Source organism: Parastagonospora nodorum (assembly GCF_000146915.1).
Source record: "Parastagonospora nodorum SN15 chromosome Unknown scaffold_34, whole genome shotgun sequence".
Classification (NCBI taxonomy): domain Eukaryota; kingdom Fungi; phylum Ascomycota; class Dothideomycetes; order Pleosporales; family Phaeosphaeriaceae; genus Parastagonospora; species Parastagonospora nodorum.
In genome coordinates, this window is record NW_001884582.1 from 124036 (window position 1) to 147682 (window position 23647).

The following is a 23647-nucleotide window of genomic DNA, read 5'->3' on the forward strand; positions in this document are numbered from 1 at the left end:
TGGATTGTGGAGACGGCTTACTGACTGCGTGTTTTACAGTATGAGTGGGATTGCGTGCGATCGGCACCACTAAAGAGAGCGAACGAAAAAAAAGCGCTGCGCAGACCTGGAGTAGGAATTGGAGTTTGGGCTTTTGCATACAGGGACAGCACGGAGTAGCACGAGATGGGAGTCGGAGTTGACATGTTTCAAAAATCCTCTTTTCTGCATTTGTGGCATTTTTCCGCCGGCGTTGGCGCATACATATACTCGAATCAAGCCCTTTTTTCTCGTCTACATCCTCTCCACCGGACTCAACCCCAACACCCGCATGCCATTACTCAACACCTGCCGCGCCGCCACATACAGCGCCAGCCGCGCCAGCATGACGCCGCGCTCCTTGGTGCCCACCACCTGCAAGTGGTCGTAGCTCGAGCTGAGCGCGTGCGCCATCTTGAACAGGTACGTCAGCACGGTGGTGGGCTCCTGCGTCTTGATGGTGTTGAGGAACGTGTCGGGCCAAGATGCGAGTTGGCGCACGAGGTCGATTGCGTGCGGCTCTGTGAGTAAGTTCAGGTCTGCGCTGGCGAGGTCGACCTTCTCTAGACTGGGGTCCGCGGCGAGGGCTTTGCGGTATATCGAGCAGAGACGGGCGTGTGCGTATTGTAGGTAGGGGCCTGTATCCCCCTCGAAGCTCGTCATGCGGTCCATGTCAAACGTGTAATTGTTAATCCTTTTACCCTTCATGTCCTGGACCATGACGGCGCTGATGCCCAGTGTATCGGCGACTTGGTCTGGGTTCTCGACTTGTTCGTATTTGGCCTGGTTGGAGCGCATGACGTCGTGCATTTTCTCGCCGACGTCGCGCAGGATGTCGTCGAGGAATTTGGCGGTTCCCTTGCGCGTCGACATGCCGAGGACCATGCCGAAGTTGATGTGTGTGCAGCGCGAGGAGATGTCGGTGCGGCCCATTAGTTCTTCGATTTTGAAGAGTTGCGCGAGGTGCAGGTCTTGTTGGGAGGCGACGACGTAGATCATGTGGCTTGAAAGTTGTTAATAAGGAGGGTGAAGATGGGGTGGGGGGAGGTGGTGGCTTACTCAAAGTGATACTTCTCGACACGCTGGATCGCCTCGCCAATATCCCTCGTGAGATACAGCGACGTGCCGTCCTTCTTCTTGACGACCGCCTTGCCCAGCTTCTTCGAGTGCTTGGTGAGGTCGACAATCACGGCGCCCTCGGAGTCCTCGCACACCTTCTTTTCCCACATGATCTTGGCGGCGAGCTCCATGCTCTCGTCCTTGACCTGTGACTCGCCGCTGTAGTCGTCGTACCGGATGTTCAGGCGCGCATATGTGGCTTTGTACTTTTCAATCGAGAGGTCGCGGAAGCGTTTCCAGATGCCGAGGGCCTTGGGCTCGCCGTCGACCATGCCCTTGAAGTATTTCCGCGCCTGCTCGTCGATGCCTTCGGTCTCGATCTTGGTGATCTTGGCTTCTTGCTCCGATGCGTCCTTGCCCTCTTCCTTCAGCTTTGCAGCCTCGGCCTTGAGCGCCTTGACCTGTTCGGCCTCCTCGTGCTGGATGGTGCTGACCTTGACGTAGATGTCGTACAGATGGCCAATGGGGTTCTTGACCAGCTCCTCCTCGTTGCCAAACAGGTCAAATCCAATCGCCAACACACCGTACTGCTTTCCCCAGTCACCCAGATAGTTCATCCTTACAACGTCCCATCCCGCGCCCTCGTACAGATTCGCGAGGAAGCCACCAATGATGGTACTCCGCAAGTGCCCCGCATGAAACGGCTTCGCAATATTCGGCGAGCTAAACTCGACAATCATCTTCTTCTTGCCCTGCGCCGGATCCTCAGGATTCCTCAGCCCCAAATTCCTATTAAACCCATACTCGGCCCCCGACTTGAGCACCATCGGCAGCACCAGCTGCGTCAGCGGCTCGGCATTGAAAAAGAAGCCCAGACTCGTGTTCGTGACCAGCGGCTTCTTGACCAGCGGCGACTCGGGGAACTTGTCCGCGAGTTCCTGCGTAAACGCCTTCATCTCGTCGGGCTTCTTCTTCAGGCGCAGAGCAGGGACCGCGAGTTGCAGGTCGCCGTGCTCGGCCTTGGACGTCCATGAGAGCGAGCGGTAGATGACTGCCTTGTCGACGCCGGAGATGGGCGCGAGGAGCTCGGTGATGTGGCTGCGGTAGATGTCGAAGGGGTTGAGGGCGGGGTAGGTGTTGGGTTCTTGCGGGACGGTGGAGAGACCGAGTGTCTTGAGTGTGTTTGTGAGGTCTTCCATGATGAGGGTTTGGCGCGCGGACGCGTCGAGGGATTGGAGGGAGTCGGACACGGCGTTGTAGGTGCGCACGTTGTACGGGCGAGTCGTGACTCTGGGGGCGAGGTTGCGGGGGGCGTAGTCGCGTGGTATGCGCCTTTGTGTGTAGAGACGCGAGGGCGGGGTGGTGGCAGGCGCGGGGTGGGCGCAGCGGTTGTTGACTGTGTTGTGAGTCAAGTAGTCGCGATGAGTCGCCAGCGGCCTCGTGAAAGAAAATTGGGGAGAAGAGAAAAGCGTGGGTCTACTTCGGGCAAGACTTTGCTGCATGCCTGAGATGCCAGTCATAAGCTCCCGTTTGCGAAGCAAGCAGAAAAACGCGCTAGTCCAAAATTTTGGTGGGGTGTTCGCACTTTGGAGGGGGCGCCAAGACGAGGCTGCCGACTTCACGTCCTCCATCTACCACAGCTACTTGAGTCGTCTACTTGTCCCACGAGGGGGCAATTGTATCTCGGTTCGATTTGAGCCGGTAGTCAATCTTCAAGCTGAGCACTACTTCCCAACGCAAACAATCCCCTATTCCCTCCTGTCCAACTACTGCAGGTTACCAATTACGACAGAACGAGACCATGGTGCAGCAGCACATCTTGAAGCCTGAGTCTATACACAGACGTCGTGCCGTTGCAACCACAGCCCAGCTATGCACCGCATAGCTTCAGGCTGTGAAATGCCTCTCTCCCATGGGTGACAACATGGAGGAAACTTTGGATACCCCTCCCACCCCATCACACTCTGCGTCACCAGTAAGCAACACCAAATCTGTGTCATGCAACACCTCCATGCGACCGTGTACATGAACGTGCAGGTCAGCTCGTGCACCTCCCCGTTACGCTGCAGCACAGCATGAACATTCTCCGTCCTTCCGAGTCATGCGCTGCCCAAACAGTGATGCTGCATGTCAATATTTCCCAATCCGGTCGCTGCGCGAGTTTCGTCTTGGTCCCAACAGTTTTCGCTCACCACGTCGTGTGCGCGGCTGATGAGCGGTTAGCGGTTGAAAGGGCGTTTGTTTTGTTACTGCGCATGATCTGAGCTTGCTCCTCAACTAACTGGAGCTGTCGAGTCTGGCAGGCACCGGAGTGGTGAGTGCGGCGATTTACGTATCCACATGGTATGACAGCTCTTTCGCCGACATCTCTTTGCATGCCATGTAAACGATCGTTCGACAAGTGGAATTTCCACAATCTGTACGTGTGCGAAAACCTACCATAAGCAGAATGTTTCCAACGCGACGGTATGGTGCTGTGTGCGGCTCGGCTAAGCTGTACGGAAACCTATTACAGGAGAAACCCCGCTCATTCTTACAGCGGATACTAGTCGCGAAACGACTTCGAGGCGGGGCTTCAGCGTATAAATGATGATTATACGAGATGTGATATGTTTTCTGCTTGTTACTTGGTATGTCATGACAACGTAGCCGCCGCTTATAGTGAGCAGTTGATGCCCTCGCGATCGCCAGGATAGTGTCTTCGACGCCAATGTTGTAGGGTAGGATGTCGCCTGGACCGGTTGTTGAGCCGGTCTCTCGCCGTGATATGACAAAGTTTGGTGGACCAGCAGTCTGTGCCACACTTTTATACCGAGGTACTTCAACACTCACGCCAGTCATAGGCAAGATAGATAGATAGAGTTGTATTGCTTGTATCGCATACACATATTGTACCGATTGAAATTGGTGCCGGGATCCGTCTCGCACACAAGCCTACTATGCCTTGATGAAACTTTGATGAAATAATTGGGTGCGAAACGATAGTATGTATTACCGAGTCAGCGCATTCATCTTGTCTTATGATTTCAGAATGGCGTGAGTCGTTCCAGCTGGGCAAATCTAAATGTAAGGCGGATATCGTGGTACGAAGCGAGGCAAATATTGTACCAGCTGCATCCGCGGCGACGACGAGACATGATTTCATCACGAGACGATCAGTCTGAGTGAGTATCATATCGGGATATGCTGACTTCGGGCAACGGATAATAGTGGACTCTAATGTGGAAATCCACAAAGGACGCCGCCCCAGGTGAATGATTTGGTGATGCGAGTGCGATGTGCAACTAGCATCTCCCAGTCAAATGCGAGTACTTCCTGGGATGATCCATCCAAACACAAGGCTGTGCATCCATTGGTTGCAGAACAGGTGCCCCGTGACATTGTCCCAATACTGGGATATCAATTGGCTCGGCCAAGACAGGCAGAATGAAGCGATGGCTGCCAGTACTCATCTCAAAGTAGACTGCTGCGTGGCAGCGCCCAGGTCTGAGACCTACAAGATGGTGGCGCAAGTGGTTCATTGTCGGCGTCCGAGATGATTGGGGCGTTGGGGAGGTTCTGAACCACCCAGCGCATAGCGCGAACCCTGACGTGGTTCTCAAGACAGCGACCGTTGTAGCTATTTGCCTGCTAGGAAGACACAAGTGGTTTCCAGACTAGGGTAGTTTCCAGAAGAAGATGCTGGGTCTTACTGGTTCGCCGGCGCATCGGATGAGGCGAGAGTACCTTACTTCACTAAAAGTCTCTGGTGTGCCATAGCCAAGTGTTCATGGGAGGTTTATCCCTGACGTCAGTGTCGTGCGCAGTAATTGTCATGGTGAGATCGATCACTGAGTGAGGCTTCAGATCTCCACGGGCCGTGCGACCAGTCGGAAAAATTACCTGTGTGGTGTTGAGGCAACATCTGGTCAGTGCGTCGTCCGTGACAGCATGGCCGGATGAATTTGAATTGCGGAAGGCTTTTTGTCTTGAATATGACAAGGATCTCGTGACCGGAACGCACGCAGCTGGTACGCACCGGCGCACGCGTTGTCGGTGTCGATACTGACACATAGCACAGACTCGAGCTCGATGTTCCTGCGCCGTGACCAAGCAACCCTCAGAGGCAGTTCCGCAGCGTTGGGACATCTCTGAAGAGCCGGTGCTCCCTGCAATGATGTTTGCGCAACGCTGTGCTACTCGGAACCGGCTTGAGGCCTCGACGTTTTGAGACACCTCTGCATGGAAGCGACGCAGCTGGGACCAAAGTAGTACAGTGGCGGTTCCGGCATATTGGGAGACATGCTGGTGATCTCCATCTGGAAATGTGGAAGGCGCAGTCGATCTCTCCGGTCTGTGAATCTGGAACAGCTTTCCCAAAAGAACCATCTGCAATTCAGGTGTCCTTCTGGAATGTCGCGACTTTACGCATACACGTGTTCGAGCCTTGTTTTCTGACGAGTTTCGGTGTTGCGCTTAGCTCGGTTGATGACGATCCATGCCCACAGCCCAGATAGGAAGGCGGATTGCGTGGTCGAAATGTACCAGGGAGTGGTTTGTAAGCTTTACGCTTTGGATGGCTGCAATTTCGACGCAGGCGATCTCGCTCTCAGCCATGGAGAAACCTTGGGTGTGCTCGTGATCTCTCACGTATGTAGGAATCAACATCAGGCAAGAACAGCCGAATAGTCCTTTGGCCAGGCGTGGGAAGAAAAGCGAGCGATCCTGCAAGTGCCTTCCAAAGAGGCAATTGACGTAGGACCAGGTCAATCAATCGGCGAGGTCTCGCATTCATGAGTGACAGACATGTCAAGGAGACCCAGGTTGGTGGGTCTGCGTGGTGAGCAGGTGCTACGCGCCCATTTGCCATTCGGTCGGTAGCCGGCACAGGGATGCAGTTCCGCAAAAGCATCGTCGCAAATCTCGCGAGATCTTGGATCGATCGAAAACGGGCACTCCTGCTGATGGCCGGTTCATCGGACGCTAGAATCTGTCTCAAACCCTGCGCGGTCGGAGCTGATGCAGCAGCTAGAGGGGATGGAACAGGGAGGGCAGCTGGGTTTTCCTTGTATCTGAGCTTTCGTATTCTGAATGTCCTTGATGGTGGCGTAGAGATGGTCTGCCACTAATTTTGTATGAACAAGGCTGACATGAGTAACGTTCTCTGGGACGCCGTTGTACACCTAGAAGCCAGAAAAGCCACGCACTTGAAGGCTACTGGGATGCGAAGTGGCCACGGCCATGTCATGAGTTTGCTTCTTCGGTAGCTCCTTGAAAGCTCCATTTGGGCGGCTCACGTAACAAGGTCCCGAGGAAAGGGCCGAGAGTTGCGGGATCGAACATTGTATCATGCAGAACGGAGCGTGATGGGGTAGTTATCAGTCGTCGCTCGACAATCAGAGCCGTCGTCGTGTCTGCAATCAGGCTAGGGGCGGCTGCTGGGTTTTGCTCCAATGACTGCGGAGAAGCTCGGTCTTTGGCGCGGGAACGACACAGAGCGAGCGGGAGCAGCAGAAGAAGCAGGGTAGATTTGATTTGATGTATGTGGCGTGGGCGAGGCGTGATGGGAGATGAGCTTCACGTCGTCCTGATGTAAGCAGCGGTGCGTGCTTGGGCCAATGGGAACGGGGCCATTTGCAGCTTCAAGTGTGGTACAGAATCGGCGTGGGTATTGGTGGCGGCGTGGATACAGCAGCAAGAGACTCCATGATGATGCAGAGGCAGGAGGGCCCCGGATGCGATCCGGTGCATGGCATGGCTGCGCCAGATGGGACGCGGTGGTGTTGATGGTCATGGCCAAGGCGCCAAAGTCGACGGGCGGCATGTCTTGCGGCAGCGGTTGATGCGCAGGACAGGGACAGGGGCAGCAGGGCCTTGGTAGCCATCTGGTTCACCTGTGCTTCTCGAAGGGCGAAGCACACGGATGCACAGTCGAAAGAGGAAGACAGTGTCCAGACCAATCGCGGATGGCGGCGTGCTGGTGAAAGGACGCTGCAACCCACACCAGGAAGGGGAAGAGCCCACTTTGATGCCTGCGACAGGAAGAGATGGTATAAGACGGACGAGTGACCGTCCTCACGATGGCCATCCATCTGCATAAAGCGCTCTGCCTGAGGCATTCCTTCATCGACTGAGACTTGCACCGTCAGCGGTTCACAGCGTTTCCGAAGCGCCGTCCGGCTTGCATCCACTTGCGTGCATAGGGCAGCATCCATCATCGTGACAGCAGCCTGTCAGTGAGGTACGTCGGCCGAGCTCGGGCGCGTTGGAGAAGGCGGTGGTGATGCTGGGGATTGGGTTGTCCCCAGGCTTCATGCTGCTGGTTTGACCATGTGCGGAGCGGGCGGAGGGCGGAGGGGCGGGGATGGATGGCATAGCTAACATGTTTGCGATGCAGAACCGACGAGCCGTCCCAGTAATATCATCCTCATCATCAGCATCACGGCAGCGATAGTATCAGCAGTACGGCAGCAATAATATCACCACCACCACCACCAGCTCCACCTCCATCAGGCACAGTCGCTCGCCATCTGATAGTCGGACATCGCGCGGCCCAGGCCCCCGGAAGATTGTGCAGCCGACTCGAAGAAAAGGAAGGAACACCTCAGCGCTCCTGCCATTTCCGAAGACCCGTTTGGGTGTGACGAGCACGAAGGTGAGCAGAGCTCAATTTCGCTTCGCAGCCCGTTCGCTCCTGCCCTCCCCCACCATCCCTGCACCCCACATGGCGTCCCTGCCCGCCCGGGTTGTGTGACGCACACCCGCTGCAGCACGCTCCTCAACCTGCAACACCACCTGCTCCACTGCCTCGTCCTCGAGCTGTTATCTCTTTCGCGCAAATGTCTCCATCTGTCTTCTTTCTTCTCCATCATGCCACGCATGGACAACACCTGTTCATTAGCCTAAGCGCTGCATGCACGCGCCCAATCATCGGCCTTGCTTGCGGTCCGCGCCTGATAGCCCGCCGTCTTAAGGCCGCGCAGACAGGGGAGAGTGCTTCGAACCTCAACTCAACCCATCATGCTCGCAATATGGCCTGAAGCCCACTCGCTGCCTCTGCTGTTCGCGCCGTTGAGATTAAAGGGTCTGTCTGTCGGGCTCAGTGCGCACCGAACAACGTACATCACCTATTCTCGCAGCGGCAATAGCAGACGGCTGGCGGGCCACCAACAGCTTTGATGAGCCATCTGACTCGTGGCTTGACTTCATTTCCTTCATCGCATTCGAGTCTTCGCCTGTCTTGGGGTACCATCGTGTCGCAATACATTAAGACTCGGTCGCTGCTTCGTTTTCCATATCCGCGTTTCCACTTCACTTCCTTGCATCTCATTCTGCCTGAACGTCACCTGCATCACCACCGATGCCCGGAGAAACTCCATGAAACTTTGCTAAACAGTCACAGGTTCACCCTTCATCGATGCGAAGAGGCTCCCAACGAGGACGAGGTAGAAATCCGAATCCCGCCCGGAGTGCATCCGCCAGGAGGAACGCGTCCAACCCACCGCCTTCTTCTTCGTCACGTGTCAGGTCCACATCTCGCGGTGCGACCTTGCAGCGTAGCGGCAGCCACGCTTCTCTGAGACGCTCTGCACGCTTAGCAGAGTTACTCAACGGAGAAACAAACCAGCAAGTCAACGGCGCCACCACCTCAATGGCCGACGTTGCAAGATCTAGGCCGCTAGGAAGCAATTCCGTTCGAACAAGAGCTCACGCCCGCAACTCTGGACGCTCAAGGTCAGGTCACCACTACCTATCACCAGAAGACATTCGCTACGCCATGGACATTGTCGTCCAGCCTCCCCGCAGTGCACGAGCTGGTCAAGCATTACCTGGATCTATTGTTGTGCGGTTACGGACGACCAACGCGGACCCTGAAGACGCTGTCGCGGATTCCGCCAACCTGGTTGCCGTCGCTGCCCTGATTCCTGGAAACTCGGCCGCCCCTGCAGATCCAAATGTTCTCAACGCCATACTCATTGGCCGGAGATTTGACTCGATACATTCGTTTGCGGACGATGAAGCAGACGGATCCATCGCATCCATGGACATGGCCGATCCACAAGGTGTTGGCTACATGCGCTTCCCAGACCTCATCATCCGCCAAGCAGGCGCATACCGTATACGCGTCACCTTGATACGCTTACGCAACTCCGCCTCGGATCCTCCAGTCGCATCTGCTGGCAACGGCGCGGCAGTGCAAATCGTCGACAGCAACATCATCACTGTCATGGGCGCGGGACCCGCATCCAACATGGCCGCATACAACGGTAAGTACATGGTGGCAACCCATTAAACTCCTTTCTTTCCAGTTTCCTGATAGCCTCCTTTGTAGGAGAAGGAAACTCGACGGATGACGGCGGCTGGTTAGAAGTTCTCCGAACCATCCAGGATAGACGCACTTCCCGATGAGGGAGTCGGTAAATAAGACCGGGGCATGTTATTTTTTTCGTGGTTGTTGTTAGTTTTTGTGTCTCGGAGATTTTATTGGTGGCGCGCGCTTTGTACGATGATGGCTAGGGTTTTGTACGCTTATGGGCGCGACCTTTTGTGCGAGGGGGTGCATCTTTGGGGTTGTACATTGTCTGCATGGATCTGCGGGCCCGGCGCAAGGGATAGAGGATCTTTTTCATGGCATTGGCTACTTCTTATTGTTAGCAAGATGTATCTTTTACCGGGAATAGTAGGGTATCCGAGGAATGGAGCGCGTTTAGCACATGCTTCTTGTTTGTTTTTTGGTGTCGCAGTGCCATGGACCTGCGCGTGGTGATGATGACCGAGCGTGTCTTACTTTCAGCTCTGAGTGCAACTCAAGCCTCAGTGCTACATATCAATAGCTACAATAGAAACCGACCAGGGTGTCTGTCTGAAGCTATACAAAGAATCTCGCCGGCAAGAGTCATACCCAGCGATACTGTGTATTGCCAACATATGTGATGTAGCTGTACACACATCTCTGCTACAGTCTCACCTGAAGCTATTGAACATGACAGTAGAGAATGTGGAGATGTAGATGCGCATCGTCGAATTGTTCAAGGATGATGAATCCAATCCTATCCAATCATCCAGCAGCAGTTCGAGAATGGAAAGCTTATGGTGGGGGAGAGTATACAGAGGCATCATGTAGCCCAAAGCTATACACAACATTGCCAGGTTTCGATTTCGACAGCAGGAGCCTGCGTATACCTTTAGTTCATCGGATGATCTGGCTGCTGCCGCACACCTCTCACTTTCCACCGTCAAGGAGAACGATTAATAAAAGCACATGCAATAAATTCAATTACACACAAAACATCAACCACAAAACCAGCTACCTTCCTCGTACACTTCCCCCACCACCTCACACCCCATTCCCCCCGCATCGATCGCTCATCTTTATCTAACCGATGATAACATCACTGTTCGGCGTCCCGATAATCACTGCATCGCCATTGCCACTTCCACTTCCTCCTCCACTGGTCGGCGTGCACTTCTTCCACGCGACATGCAACTGCTGAGTGAATGCAACGGTCGCATCATCGTTGCTGAGCTCTCCGCTGGCGGTGGTGTTCTTGCTGGTCAGCGCGATGCGGTTGTTGATGTTGAGGATGCCGTTGGATCCACACGGGGACCAGATGGTGGCGGTAGTCTCGACGCTGTCCTGCTTGGTGTAGACTTGGCCGTTGAGCAGGGCGCCGCCTCCGTTGAAAGAGGAGCGGGTTGTTTGCTTTAGAAATCAGCTGGTGTTTTGGAATTTGGCGGTGTGGAAGTGACGGTTGGAGGGGTTTGGGACTGGAAGATGGGTCAACTTACGGTCTTGCCGGCATCCTGAGAGAAGTAGTACGTGGTGATGAAGCTGCCTGTTACGCCTTCGTCGAGGCGGGCCCAGCCGTGGTATGTCGCGTCTACAACGGCGTATTGGAAGCCGCCGGGGTACGCGAGGTTCAGATGAAGCTGGCAGTTCTTGGATTTGTCGGATGCCTTGCTTCCTGGGCCAATGTACGTCTGGAATTGGTCAAAGCCGTAGCTTCGGCGCGTCAGCTCTGATACAAAATATGAAGGTGGAGGCGTGGGTGGTGAAGTGTGGATGTGTCCTTACGTGATCACCTGATTGTTTTGTCAGTTCGGTGTAAAAGGTAGTGAAGAAAACGAAACGTAGGCAGTACGAATAGAATGAGATTCAGAAGATGTTGCTGCGGTTATTGCAGACGTATGCGAGTGGTGATGAGGTGAGGTCAGGAGTGTGGTGTGTTTGTCGGTACGCAAGTTCCGCACCCCAACCCAAAAGGTATACACAATTGAGAGATGAAATTGCTTGTAAAGATCGCAATCTTTCGGTTTTTACGCAGCTCGTTCTCGTGCATGGATACCATGATGAAAAGAAGTGTGAAGTGGATGGTTTGACTTACGGTCTTGTCATCAGACGTGGAGGTCGAGACAGAGCCCTGAGGACATCCGCTACCAGAGTAAGTGGTATCACGGATAGTAATCTGCTCTGGCGCTGGTGCCACAGCGGAAGATTGAGGGTAGGCCGCGGCGAGTGCCGGGAGGGCGAGAATGGCGAGCTTGGAGTGCATCTTGAAGAGCGAGAGTGATGAAATGTGGAGCGAGTGGTGTTGGAAGTAACTGCTGATGTTGATTGTTATGTTCAGCAGTCGTAGCAGATGCACGCCATCTTTATACTGTCGTGAGAAGTCGAAGGCTAATCAAGCTGCATATGTCGACCCTTGTGCTTCAACCCGCCTGGCTAGGTTTCCACACTGCAGTCTGCCATGGCAGTTTACCAATACGAAGCATCGTGACAATGTTTGAGGTAATATGATACTAATCTTAGCCCGTCCCTACGCGTGCCGGTATTAAGACAACGGTCTCTTAACATCTCGACCGAGGCGACTGGGTAGTACCGCCGTGAGCAGATATTGCACGTCTGAATCCTTCAGCAATTTTGACCAGTCTCGAACTTCGAATACGAGAATATGACCAAGAAGAACCAAACTGCATATCTGCAACCTATGGACGGAGGTCACCCTTGATGTGCGAGACCGTCGGAAGCTTTCGCTTCTCGCTCGTGGCGCGCCTAAGAGGCGAAAGTCCCGAACGAAGAATTATAGTGTACATACGAAAAGCTTCGATGGAAGGCTAATTGATCGTCCCCCGCAGATCCGCCTGTTGGACCTGCATCCAAAGCCAAAAATAACCCGACAGGGTCAAAGTAATATGGCCGTACCAGCACTGCTATAACATGGTCAGGTGATATCGCCGAGAGGATACAGTAGCCAGGCAACTTGCCAGAGCGCCATCTAAAATTCCCGAGTTCCGGGGTAAGTATGCGTTACAGAACTAGGTCTCGAACTGATTTGGTGTAATTTGCTTGGCTAATATGGGCGCTCGGTAACGCGTCGCTTAATTGGGTAATATGCGATCTGGAGTATGCGCGCACGCCTTTTCCGATCATCCTGCGAGTAAGCAAGGATCTGCAATGCCACGAGCCGCCGAGTGGTCAGACCTTACTCGCTCGAGAAGTCGGGGCATGTGTATTAAGTACCAGGCGTTCCACTCGCCGTATGTCCAGCTCAATATCTTCACATATGAATGTACATTAATCGACCCTTTGCTGCATAGATCGTGGCCACCTCAATACTCGGTTCCTAGGTCTCGCCCCGGGTAATTCATATACGAAGTCGACCTGCTCAGCACTGGGTTTCGGTGTTTCTTGACCGACTATATGCTCAGCAGCTCGTACAAGTCTATTCGCAGGTGATCTTGGAGTTTCAGAGGCAGGAAGTCCAATCCGTGAAACTACCTAGGTATCTAGAGGTCATGAGTTTAATTCTAGAACACCCGAGAAGACGCGCAGATTTGAGCGAAGACGCGAACAAACGGCAAGCAGAGCGACCCTAGTATTTGCTTTCATAGCCATTACCATTGAGCGCGTTTTTCGTGGTAGGGACTGCTAGGCGAACCGGTGTCGGTCCTAATGTTCTCGGGGATGCTAAAATCTCCAACATTGTCTCTTGGAGCCGCAATATACGGCTCGGTAAAGCTGTGGATCAGGGTACAATATGGAGAGACATACTCTCACGGTGCGGCGGAATAAGCCGGTCATAATCAACGCATTAAGACTATGACACTGGTTTCGTGAAGACTAAAAAAACTATACAACAAGACAGCGGGGTAGATCTAAGCTCTTACAAGGTCTTTGTGTTGTGAAAACAAGTATTGACATCGGCATGCGCGATACCAGACTCTGCTTTTGCACTTGGAAATGAGCAAAGCACACGTCCTATTTTTAGCACGCAGATGTAAACGGAATACCAGAAGCCTGGTGCGATGCTCACCTGACATTACCTCCAGTGTAGCCGGCGACATTTGTCGGATCCGCTTGACGACGTCTCAGAAAAATTATTTCCCTTGCACTTTCGGCCCTTCTGCTCAGTAAGTAGAACGTCTGAAAGATCCCACGTGTTTGAGGCACCTAGCAGTCAGCATCGACCATGGCATCGGCTGCAAGTAAGGAAATTTTGCCTCAAGAGCTGAAAGAAATCCTGCAGACACCAGGTGCTATGATGGTTCGTGCGCACTCTGGTTATACCCCAACTACCATCATAGAACGGTTGTCATGTTACATACTGGCCTGAGTACATCTAATAGCTTTTTAGCATATTATTAACCACTCGGAATGCCCTGAAACTATCCGGTCTTGACGGAGTTGCCTGATAGTACTGTTCAGACGCAGCACGTGCGACTTGTTGCAGCACCTTGTAAAGAGAGGTTGATCACGAATGCGAGGGACAATTATGTGGTATATGGAAATAGTGTCGATTTCCCCTGTGTTATAGGTCGATGCATCTCCAGTCGACAGTCTTCGAAGGCACGAATGCGGCCAGCGCAGCGAATCAAACGAAGCATGACCTCTCATGCAGCTCAATACTAGGATTAGCATGTGACGCAGATGTCGAGGAAGCTATATTGGGTGCCCCCGAAGCGCATATTCCCCGGCGAGGTTGGCAGCCCGCGTCGCAGTGGTCCTTGCCGGAACCACACAATTCATCTTTTGAACAGCAACTTCTAAATGCGCTGCTGCAAGAGAGACCGAAGCGCGCACCGCAGCGAGCAGCATTACTCACATCTTGAGGAGCAGTTTGAATGACTTGAAAAGCAGACAAGCCCGCCAGCACCCGGACTGAGAGAGTCAACATTATAAATCAGCTCAACCATGGGTAACGCAAGTTGTGTGTATATATAACACAAGCAATAGATGACTACGCGTTCCTAGAGAATTTACAGAGCGGAGGCATGAACTCATACCGATCTCCAGGTTGCTCTAAGGAGCGCCGAATTGAGTCTAAAAGCGACCTCAACAGGTCGAAACCGGTCGACATCCAGAAAGCAGAAGCAGGAAGATCAGAATGCGGCAATGAAAATGGCACAGGAGCGTACTCAGTTGTCTATACCAGGAGATGTCATCGTTCTGTCGTAAAAATAGAGATGGCAGACTCTCGATAGACCGTGTATAGACAGCTTGCTCGAGGCTGAGCGCATGAGGCGAGACTTCATCACGTCTGCTGTATATACCAGGGAAGCGGAACGATCACATGGGTCGCCGAAGGGGCGTCGAAGCACAACAAAGAAACCGAGATCCAGGCCAACTCACGTGATCGTGGATGAGGCTGTGTCGACCCTTCATGACGAAGTTTGGTTGTGGCGGGGTCGAGACAGAGGGTTGTGGGGAGAGAATCGAGGCTGGATCTTCCGCCCGGGGAGTGGGTCGCCAAGGCTCGGGTGATCCGCGGATGGATCGACCCCTTTTTCACCGCGCGAGCCAAACTTACTTTCCTGACAGGGCCACCGACACGACTTCGGCATCCTCGGTACCAAGCGACGATGACGAGACAAATTGGTAGCCGTGGCGAGTTCCCAGTAGTTTCCAGTTCGGCAGACGTTCTCACTTCACGAGCCAGGTTTCAGGCTGCCGTATATCCGCATTAGCAGCTGGCTAGGTACGTCGCTATTCCCACGAGGCAGCCCCTGCATGGCCCGCTACCAGTGTTGTACTCGCCAAAGGCAGATACGACAGCTTTTCATGGGACGCCAATCGGGACCTGGAGGACTCCGTGGTACCGAGACTCTTTCCAGTGGGCCAAATCGCCTTCCAAAGAGAGGAACCCCACGTGTCGAGACTACGACCCACCTTCGTATTCAGGAATCCATGTGTCGCATCATCTTTTAGTTCGATCTCCTGATGAGCTCTCCGATATCTCAAATCAGCGATCAGAAGTCGAGCAGACACGAATCGGACGGACGTCGACTCCACTGGAGCTGCAAGCCTTCGGCCAAACTTTTGGAGTTGCAAGCTTTCGGTGCATATGCATACACCTCTTTTGACCGTCACACTGCATAGTTGACATTCAATGGAGTTAGTCTGGCCCGTCCGATGTGTTGGAGATAGAAACCCTGCAGACACGAATATTGAATATTCGGCGAATTGGTTTTTCCTGGCCCCAAGCCAATCGGAAGCCTTTTCACGTAAAGCGCCGCTCCCACACTATTCGCCTTTCAGTCGGACACGATAAGGTCCTAGGCGGCCTCGCCCAGTCCCCTGTAAACAAGCGTCGCTTTGACCGCACGATCGAAGATCTTTCAGCTTCGGTCAGCTATTCGGATGATGAGAACGATGCTCCATCATCAGACCAGCACGTTGAAGCTCCGTGGAGTTCCGTGTTTCATCACTTTATCGAACCTCCTGTCACGAACCAATATGCGTTCATATTCTGCAAGCTTTGGTGATACCCACGCGAACTATCGAAACTGTAAACAGCGGCTTCGAGGGCTTGGAGAACTTGTGGGTCTAGCAATGACTAGACGTACCCTAAAAATACCCGAAGCTTTCGCTCATGCTCATCGCAGCCTTGTCCACAAGAAACATGATGCCGAAAGATGGCCTAGCACAGCGTCGTGGAGGCGTCTAGCTGACCGTACCTGCATTAGCTCCGCTAAACATTGACAGCGAAAAAAACTGTCAGACATACTCTCAGGCCATTCTAGTCTTCGCTTACCTGTTCGGGTAACAACCACGACACCCTGTCGGCCATCGAAGAACCAACATGTCGGCTAAAGCGAAGTCTCCACTATCACAGCTGTCCTGGGCGCTACAGTAGGCTGCTGAGGCTGCTGAGACTCGGAAGAGGCCCTTTTGGGTATATAAGACGTCTGCAGGACACTCCAAAAGATCATCATCAGCATCATCGACTCTCATTCAGTCCTTTACTGCCTTCTTCATCCACATTCACTTCTTTACAGGCCAAACACCTCTACAATTCGCAATGCGTTCTTACCTTATTCTCGGGGCTGCTGCCCTCGTCGCCGCTTCCCCTGCTCCTCAGGGATTCGACTTCGCCGCTGTTGATGCTGTTCAAGCTCCCGCCCAGGGTCCTCCCGTTGGTCCTGGTCCCGCTGAAGATGTCTCGTACAACCAGGGCGAGGCTCAGGGCCAGGCTGCTGCAGCTGCTGCTGCCCCGGCTTCAGCTCAGCTCGCCAAGAAGAGTGCTGGTGCCGATCTTGAGGCTCGTACCTTTTGGTGGCTCAATCCTAAGCCGGTGCAGCCCAACCCCGGTTACCCTGTTGTAACTCCTGCGCCTACTCCTACCACTACCGCTGCGCCTACCTACAACCCTACCTCCACCAACACTGCTCCGGATGGCTGCACGCCAGTGAGCTGGACCAATACTTGGGCTTTCACTGCCGACCCGGCATGCCCTACCGCTATCGAGGTCGGTACCTACTGCGGCTTCATCAACCCTCTCGACCCTTGCGCTGCTCAACCCAACGCTTACGGACCTCCCACGGTGCCCGACACTGTCGACGCCTTCAAGAGCAACACTGTCTACTCTGACCTTGCAAAGAACGCTAAGACCCCCACTGGATACGCTCAGGCCTTCTCCAACCTCCAGGGCTCCGTAGAGGGAAGCGGATACCTCTCCTACAAGCTTCTCACCTCGTACGACCCCGCGGCATGCGCTGCCTACTGCGATGAGACCAAGACATGCACTGGCTTCAACATCTTCATCGAGCGTGACCCCAAGTTCAACCAGGAGCAGTGCAGCTGCCAGGCATCTTCAATCACTCAGTTCAAGTGCTCCATCTGGGGACAGGAAGTCAAGAAGGAGGCTGCTACCAACAAGGGCGGCAACCAGGGCGGCTTCGAGGTCGTCGTTGTCGGTTCCAACGGTTACAACAAGGCGACTTACACTCCTCCTACTCTTCCTCCTTCGTGCAGCAAGCCCCAGGACTGCGGCCACAAGCTCCACAACCAGCAGCCTTACTGCATCGGTCAGAAGACTTTCCCCGGCCCCTTCGACCCTACTCTTTGCTACGCGTACGCCGCGAAACAGAACATCGTCAACAAGAAGGCCGGATGGATCAACTTGGTAATGAGCATGTTCGGCATGAACAAGTCTGCTTGTGTCCAGTTCCAGGCTGCCTACATTGAGAAGGCTGGACATGGTGTCGGTACCCACTGCCGCCTCTTCACTAAGAAGTTCTCCTCTTTCCAGGCCAACCTTGACATCTCCGTCGGTGGATCGGCCAACTTTGGTTGCCAGAAGTCCTTCACTTGGGACCTCGACGTCAATGCTAGCTTCGATTTCAACTGGAAGCGCGACTTGAACGAGACCCTCGCCATCAACTTTGAGTAAGCGGTTCGAGAGAGGTATGAAAACGGTAGTTGGCAGCATTGTGCCGGCGAAAATCGGTTGAGCATGGACGGAGTTCTTTTCAGTGTGGCATATTTGATGACCTTTTCCTTGGAGCTATTGCTCTCGTCCGATCCTTATGACCTTATTAGATAAAAATTATTAGTGTATTGTAGTCAATAATATGGAGCGTTATGATTTAAGCTTCTTGGTCTTACATTTTCGAAGTGATCACTGACTTTGCTTTTGACACTTCGCTAAGGGCGGCATCCTTCAAACGATAGCAAAACATGCACTGCGAGGTTGCTAGGGTGCTCCACGATGACGCATGTGCCCAGAGGGTACCCATCTGTCGTGCATTGTGGACTTCTCGGTGCCTCGACAGTGCTGGTTTGCGATTGGCTACCGGAAGCGGCTCAGAAGGGAGCCCACCCGGGAAGGGTGGGCTGCGCCCCACTGCGCGTGATCATGGGTGGTTGACGGGGATGGAGATTGAGGAACGTTGCTCTCGCATCGTTTCGTGCCGGAATGGGAACGTGGAAGAGTTGTCCAAGCTAGCAAGGGCGTAAGAAGCATCATGGCTTTAGGTACTTTGTCCACATATGCATGAGAGCATTCAGCCCCGAGCATCAAATATCCACTCGAGAACTACTTACTGAACGTTCGCGCCAATCCGGGGTCAGCGTGGGGTAAGTAGGGGTACAGTGCGGGGAAGCTGCCTGCCCAGGTGGCTCCATCGGCAAAACAAGACGCGACCAGCCAGCAGAGCAAACACAAAACGCGGCCCAAAGGTACCAATTTATGTACCACGTCTCTTCTTTGTGCCGTGTAACTCTCAATCAGCGTCCGCCTCACAGCTTCACCAACTAGCTCTATCAACCGTTGCCAGCAGATGCGGGTCTCGAACTACCTCCCTTGCTCCTCTCCACCCTCCGAGACTGCAACATGAGTGTCTCTGCAAAGTGCCTGCTCTCAGGCTACGCTCGTCCGCTGCGGGGCAGCGTCTTTACTACCACGATATTCACCATTCGACCAGGATCTGGAACTTTATTTCACCGCGAAAGCCATTCAAAGGCTCTCCAGCAGCCTTGTGCAGCCTTGACGCGCCGCTCACGACCGTTGGCACTGCAGCCGCATGCGTCTCAGATACTCCGTCATGCATCCCAGGCTGCTCCGACGCCGCCCGATGACGCCGCAGAATTGCCTACGACCCCTCCGTTTTCGGCGGGCAAGTACGAAAACATAACCATTGGTGTGCCCAAGGAGAGTTATCCTGGTGAACGCCGTGTAGCTATTACGCCGCAGAATGTGGCGCTTCTGCTTAAGAAAGGCTTCTCGCGTGTCTTGATCGAGCAGGGTGCAGGCCTCGAGGCGCAGTTCACTGATGAGGCGTATGAACAGGCGGGCGCGAAGACGGTGGATAGGAGGAATGTTTTCTCCGAAGCTGACATTCTGCTCAAGGTGAGGGCACTCAGTACAGATGGCCCCGAGAGCGAAGTCGACGCCATTCGCGAGGGTGCGACTGTCATCTCGTTCCTGTACCCGGTGCAGAACAAGCCGACTGTCGAGAGAATCGCTTCTCGGAAGGCTACTGCTTTTGCAATGGACATGGTTCCTCGCATTTCCAGGGCTCAGGTGTTCGATGCCCTAAGGTAAGCCGATCCAGATTACAGATGTTGTGCCGATACTGATGCATCCTAGTTCCATGGCTAATATTGCTGGGTACAAGGCTGTTCTGGAAGCTTCAAACACATTCGGCCGTTTTTTGACCGGCCAAGTGACTGCTGCTGGAAAGGTAAATTTGTTGATATTGGCCAGTGTTCGTGAGCTGATGCAGTCTAGATCCCGCCATGTAAAGTTCTCGTCATCGGTGCTGGTGTGGCAGGCTTGAGTGCCATTGCTACTGTAAGTTCATGAATCAGACATTTTGACCTCAACAACTCACAATTTTACTAGGCTCGGCGTATGGGCGCTATCATCCGCGGTAAGTCAAACCAGCGTCTTGGATGGCTCTCCGTGGTTACAAACAGTTATTCCACTGCGTCACAGGTATTCAAAATTCAATACTATCCAGACTGACTTTTCGACTTAGGTTTCGACACACGCTCTGCAGCTCGCGAGCAAGTGCAGTCTCTGGGCGCCGAGTTCATCGAGGTGACTGGCGTGCAAGAAGATGGATCTGGAGCGGGCGGATATGCCAAAGTCATGTCTAAGGTGAGCTACTTCAATTGTGAAGAGTGCCGTGCAGTTTAACTAATGCAGTATTTCCAAGGAATTTATTGAAGCGGAGATGAAACTCTTCTACGATCAATGCCGAGAGGTCGACATTGTCATCACCACAGCCCTGATCCCCGGAAAGCCAGCACCAAAGCTTATTACAAAAGCCATGTTGGGCGCTATGAAGCCTGGTTCCGTTGTTGTTGATCTTGCAGCCGAGGCTGGTGGTAACTGTGAAGCTACTGTTCCGGGTGAATTATCGAAATTCAATGGCGTTTCTATCATTGGTAAGTTCTCCGAATTTGGGCATTCGGTGTACTAACAGGCATTAGGCTACACTGACCTCCCATCCCGTCTTCCGACACAGTCATCAACTTTGTACTCGAACAACGTGACCAAATTCTTGCTTTCACTGGTGCCCAAGGACAAGAAGGAAAAGTACTACGATGTCGATCTCACAGATGAAGTCACTCGCGGTGCCATCGTTACCTATGATGGCAAGATCCTTCCTCCGGCTCCGCGTCCTGCGCCTCCTCCTGTTCAAGCTAAACCGGCTCAATCACCTGAGGATCAAGTCGCGAACATCGTCGCATTAACCCCATGGCAAGAGCAGTCTCGTCAAGTTGCCGGCGTCACCGCGGGAATGACCACCGCTCTGGCTTTAGGAAAATTTACCTCACCCCTTCTGATGGGCAACGTCTTCACATTTGCGCTGGCTAGCTTGATTGGCTACCGCGTGGTGTGGGGTGTTGCGCCCGCGCTTCATTCGCCTTTGATGAGTGTCACCAATGCCATATCTGGAATGGTTGGTATCGGTGGACTCTACGTGATGGGCGGCGGATACTTCCCGGAGACTATTCCTCAGACTCTTGGTGCCTTGTCGGTTCTGCTCGCCTTCGTCAATGTCTCTGGTGGCTTCGTGATCACCAAGAGAATGTTGGACATGTTCCGTCGACCCACTGATCCCAAGGAATATCCGTGGCTATACGCTATTCCGGCTGCATTATTTGGCGGCGGATTTGTTTACGCTGCATCTACTGGTATGGGTGGTCTAGTACAGGCTGGCTACCTTGTAAGCAGCGTGCTTTGCGTCACCTCTCTCTCCGGTCTCGCCTCGCAAGCTACGGCACGGCGCGGTAACATGCTTGGTATAATCGGTGTCTTTTCTGGTATACTCGCCTCACTGGCCGCAGTCGGCATGTCAGGGGAAACCCTCACGCAGTTCGCTGGACTTGCGACTATCGGAAGTGTCGTTGGCATGGTCATCGGCAGACGTATTACACCAACTGGACTCCCCCAGACTGTGGCTGCACTTCATTCCGTTGTTGGTCTTGCAGCCGTCTTGACCAGTATCGGTAGCGTCATTGGCCACACCGGCGAACTTTCAAACTTGCACATGGTCAGCGCATACCTTGGTGTACTTATCGGTGGAGTGACATTCACTGGAAGTATCGTCGCCTTCCTGAAGCTCGCTGCCAAGATGTCGTCGAAGCCGATCAACTTGCCTGGTCGCCATCTCATCAATAGCAGTCTTCTGGCTGCGAATGTGGGAACCATGGGCGCATTCTTAGCATGGGCTCCCGGTGCACCACTTATCGGCGCCGCTTGTCTTTGCGGCAATGCTGCACTCTCCTTCATCAAAGGCTATACCACGACTGCAGCCATCGGCGGAGCAGATATGCCCGTAGTCATCACCGTTCTAAACGCCTACTCGGGATTCGCTTTGGTTGCGGAAGGCTTCATGTTAGACAACTCCTTGCTAACCACCATAGGCGCGCTGATCGGTGTATCTGGCTCCATTCTTTCGTACATCATGTGCGTCGCCATGAACAGATCCATCACTAATGTGCTCTTCGGCGGCATCGCACCTACCGCACAGTCAGAAACCAAGATCGAAGGTGAAATCACCAAGACCACTGCTGAAGAGACTGCGGAGTCGCTAGCGAATGCTGAGAATGTCATAATCGTAAGCACATCTGCTCCTGATCAGCCGATACAGAATACTAACACAATCAAATAGGTGGTCGGCTATGGTATGGCTGTTGCAAAAGGTACGTCTCCTCCCACGTCTACTTCAGGTCGCCTACGACGGAAAGTGAACTGGGTCTTCTGCCAGCCTGGAGCTATACACCTGATCTCGGCGTCGTCATCGAAACCTATCGATAATGTGTATAGCTCCAGCCTGTCAGATACGCCGCCCCCTCTTCACTTTCTACTGTACCGAACCACCCCTAAACCCCACATTACTAACCATCCCCGCAGCCCAATACGCCATATCCGACTTCGTCTCCGCCCTACGCGCCAAAGGCATAAACGTGCGTTTCGCCATCCACCCCGTCGCCGGCCGGATGCCGGGCCAATGCAACGTGCTGCTCGCCGAAGCCAGCGTGCCCTACGACATTGTTCTCGAAATGGACGAGATCAACGACGACTTTGACGACACGGATGTTACGCTCGTAATTGGCGCTAACGATACGGTCAATCCGATTGCGCTGGAGAAGGGCAGTGCGATTGCAGGTATGCCGGTGCTGCATGCTTGGAAGAGTAAGAGCGTGATTATTATGAAGAGGGGCATGGCGAGTGGATACGCGGATGTCGTCAACCCCATGTTTTATCTTCCTAATACGAGGATGTTGTTTGGGGATGCGAATGATAGCTGTAATGGTGAGTCACGTGCGATGAGGTTGGTGGTGGATGAATGCTAATTTTCGATATAGCTATCAAGCGCGCGCTAGAGGAGAAGCTCAAGGGACTGTAAATGAGAACAAGACACTTGGAGGATGGGATTCATTATTGTTCTTTTCCTTGTCCTCTTTCCTACATCTTTGCATATTCTCCACAAATGTCACCCTCCAATGACCGCCCCGCCGCTTCCCTGCATGTCCAAGTGAACCCCTGCCCCTCCACTCGCGAATCGCCTGATCCACAAGACGACGTGAACCCTTGTCCGAATGACGTACATCACCGTCGCACAGCCATGCAAACAAGTTCCGTTCCTCAATCTTGAAAGCCGGGCGGGTTGACGTATGAGTGGGAAAAGGTGTGTTCGCGAACCTCTTCCAACGCTGCGCGCGCTTCCAATCCTCACTTGCCACTATCACGCTACTGCACAAACATAATTGTCAAAACCTTCTCCAACGATACTACAACTCCAACCGCCGAGCTACAAAAATGTCTATCCCCCTCCTGGTCCGCCTCGGCCCCTCCAGCCGGCACGAACTCATTCTCCTCCCGACCTCCCCCATCCCCTCCCTAAAATCCCTCAACGCCCTCGTCACGCGCACAATTGGATCTTCACCAAACTGCGCAGAGCCCATGAGCCAGCATAAGAACCCCGAGACGAAAGAGCAAATCCAAGAGTTCAAGATACACTGGGACCGGCAGGCGAGGGACGGCAAGATCTGGCCCGAGTACACGGTGGTGCATGAGGGGAACCTGGAGGCGGTGGTGGAGATGCTGAAGGTTAGTCCGGGACGGGATGTGCTTGAAGTGCGGGTTGGGAAGGTGGAGTGAATCTCGTTGATCAAGTGCTTGCACCTGCATTGGTGTGGACTATATACTACATATATACGAGGGAAGAGGATCAGCTCGTACTGTTCGAATAGAAAAACTCTTGAGCGATATTACGCGACAAAAGAAGTGGAGGGTATCCGTAGCAAAGAAAGTTTTTCCTCCGTGGTAAACAGGTGGATATACCGCAAAACGCC

General features: G+C 53.5%; 8 protein-coding genes across 8 annotated transcripts; 5 read left to right on the forward strand and 3 right to left on the reverse strand.

Moving 5' to 3' along the window:
- Nucleotides 1-273: 273 nt before the first annotated feature.
- On the reverse strand, nt 274-2579 carry SNOG_14853 (hypothetical protein; the record flags this gene model as incomplete). The annotated part of the gene is made up of 2 exons (XM_001804972.1): nt 274-1021; nt 1078-2579. 2 exons carry the CDS (start codon nt 2577-2579, stop codon nt 274-276), a joined length of 2250 nt encoding a protein of 749 aa, XP_001805024.1.
- A 4119-nt stretch (nt 2580-6698) lies between these two features.
- Nucleotides 6699-7440, reverse strand: SNOG_14854 (hypothetical protein; the record flags this gene model as incomplete). The annotated part of the gene is made up of 2 exons (XM_001804973.1): nt 6699-7192; nt 7302-7440. The coding sequence occupies 2 exons, from the start codon at nt 7438-7440 to the stop codon at nt 6699-6701; spliced, it is 633 nt and encodes a 210-aa protein (XP_001805025.1).
- Nucleotides 7441-8076: 636 nt separating this feature from the next.
- On the forward strand, nt 8077-9770 carry SNOG_14855 (hypothetical protein; the record flags this gene model as incomplete). The annotated part of the gene is given in 4 exon segments (XM_001804974.1): nt 8077-8140; nt 8160-8293; nt 8459-9323; nt 9389-9770. 4 exon segments carry the CDS (start codon nt 8077-8079, stop codon nt 9463-9465), a joined length of 1140 nt encoding a protein of 379 aa, XP_001805026.1. The 3' UTR covers nt 9466-9770.
- Nucleotides 9771-10039: 269 nt separating this feature from the next.
- On the forward strand, nt 10040-10309 carry SNOG_14856 (hypothetical protein; the record flags this gene model as incomplete). Its single annotated transcript, XM_001804975.1, has 2 exons — nt 10040-10062; nt 10207-10309. 2 exons carry the CDS (start codon nt 10040-10042, stop codon nt 10307-10309), a joined length of 126 nt encoding a protein of 41 aa, XP_001805027.1.
- A 123-nt stretch (nt 10310-10432) lies between these two features.
- On the reverse strand, nt 10433-11609 carry SNOG_14857 (hypothetical protein; the record flags this gene model as incomplete). The annotated part of the gene is made up of 3 exons (XM_001804976.1): nt 10433-10759; nt 10846-11075; nt 11438-11609. 3 exons carry the CDS (start codon nt 11607-11609, stop codon nt 10433-10435), a joined length of 729 nt encoding a protein of 242 aa, XP_001805028.1.
- A 2639-nt stretch (nt 11610-14248) lies between these two features.
- SNOG_14858 (hypothetical protein) lies at nt 14249-14700 on the forward strand (the record flags this gene model as incomplete). The annotated part of the gene is made up of 3 exons (XM_001804977.1): nt 14249-14264; nt 14291-14478; nt 14611-14700. 3 exons carry the CDS (start codon nt 14249-14251, stop codon nt 14698-14700), a joined length of 294 nt encoding a protein of 97 aa, XP_001805029.1.
- A 1580-nt stretch (nt 14701-16280) lies between these two features.
- Nucleotides 16281-17926, forward strand: SNOG_14859 (hypothetical protein). The gene has a single exon (XM_001804978.1). It carries the CDS (start codon nt 16356-16358, stop codon nt 17724-17726), a length of 1371 nt encoding a protein of 456 aa, XP_001805030.1. The 5' UTR covers nt 16281-16355; the 3' UTR covers nt 17727-17926.
- Nucleotides 17927-18668: 742 nt separating this feature from the next.
- On the forward strand, nt 18669-23453 carry SNOG_14861 (hypothetical protein; the record flags this gene model as incomplete). Its single annotated transcript, XM_001804979.1, has 11 exons — nt 18669-19375; nt 19425-19518; nt 19566-19628; nt 19680-19707; nt 19837-19937; nt 19996-20227; nt 20273-21906; nt 21961-21991; nt 22203-22604; nt 22658-22694; nt 23150-23453. 11 exons carry the CDS (start codon nt 18669-18671, stop codon nt 23451-23453), a joined length of 3633 nt encoding a protein of 1210 aa, XP_001805031.1.
- Between the last annotated feature and the right edge of the window lie 194 nt (nt 23454-23647).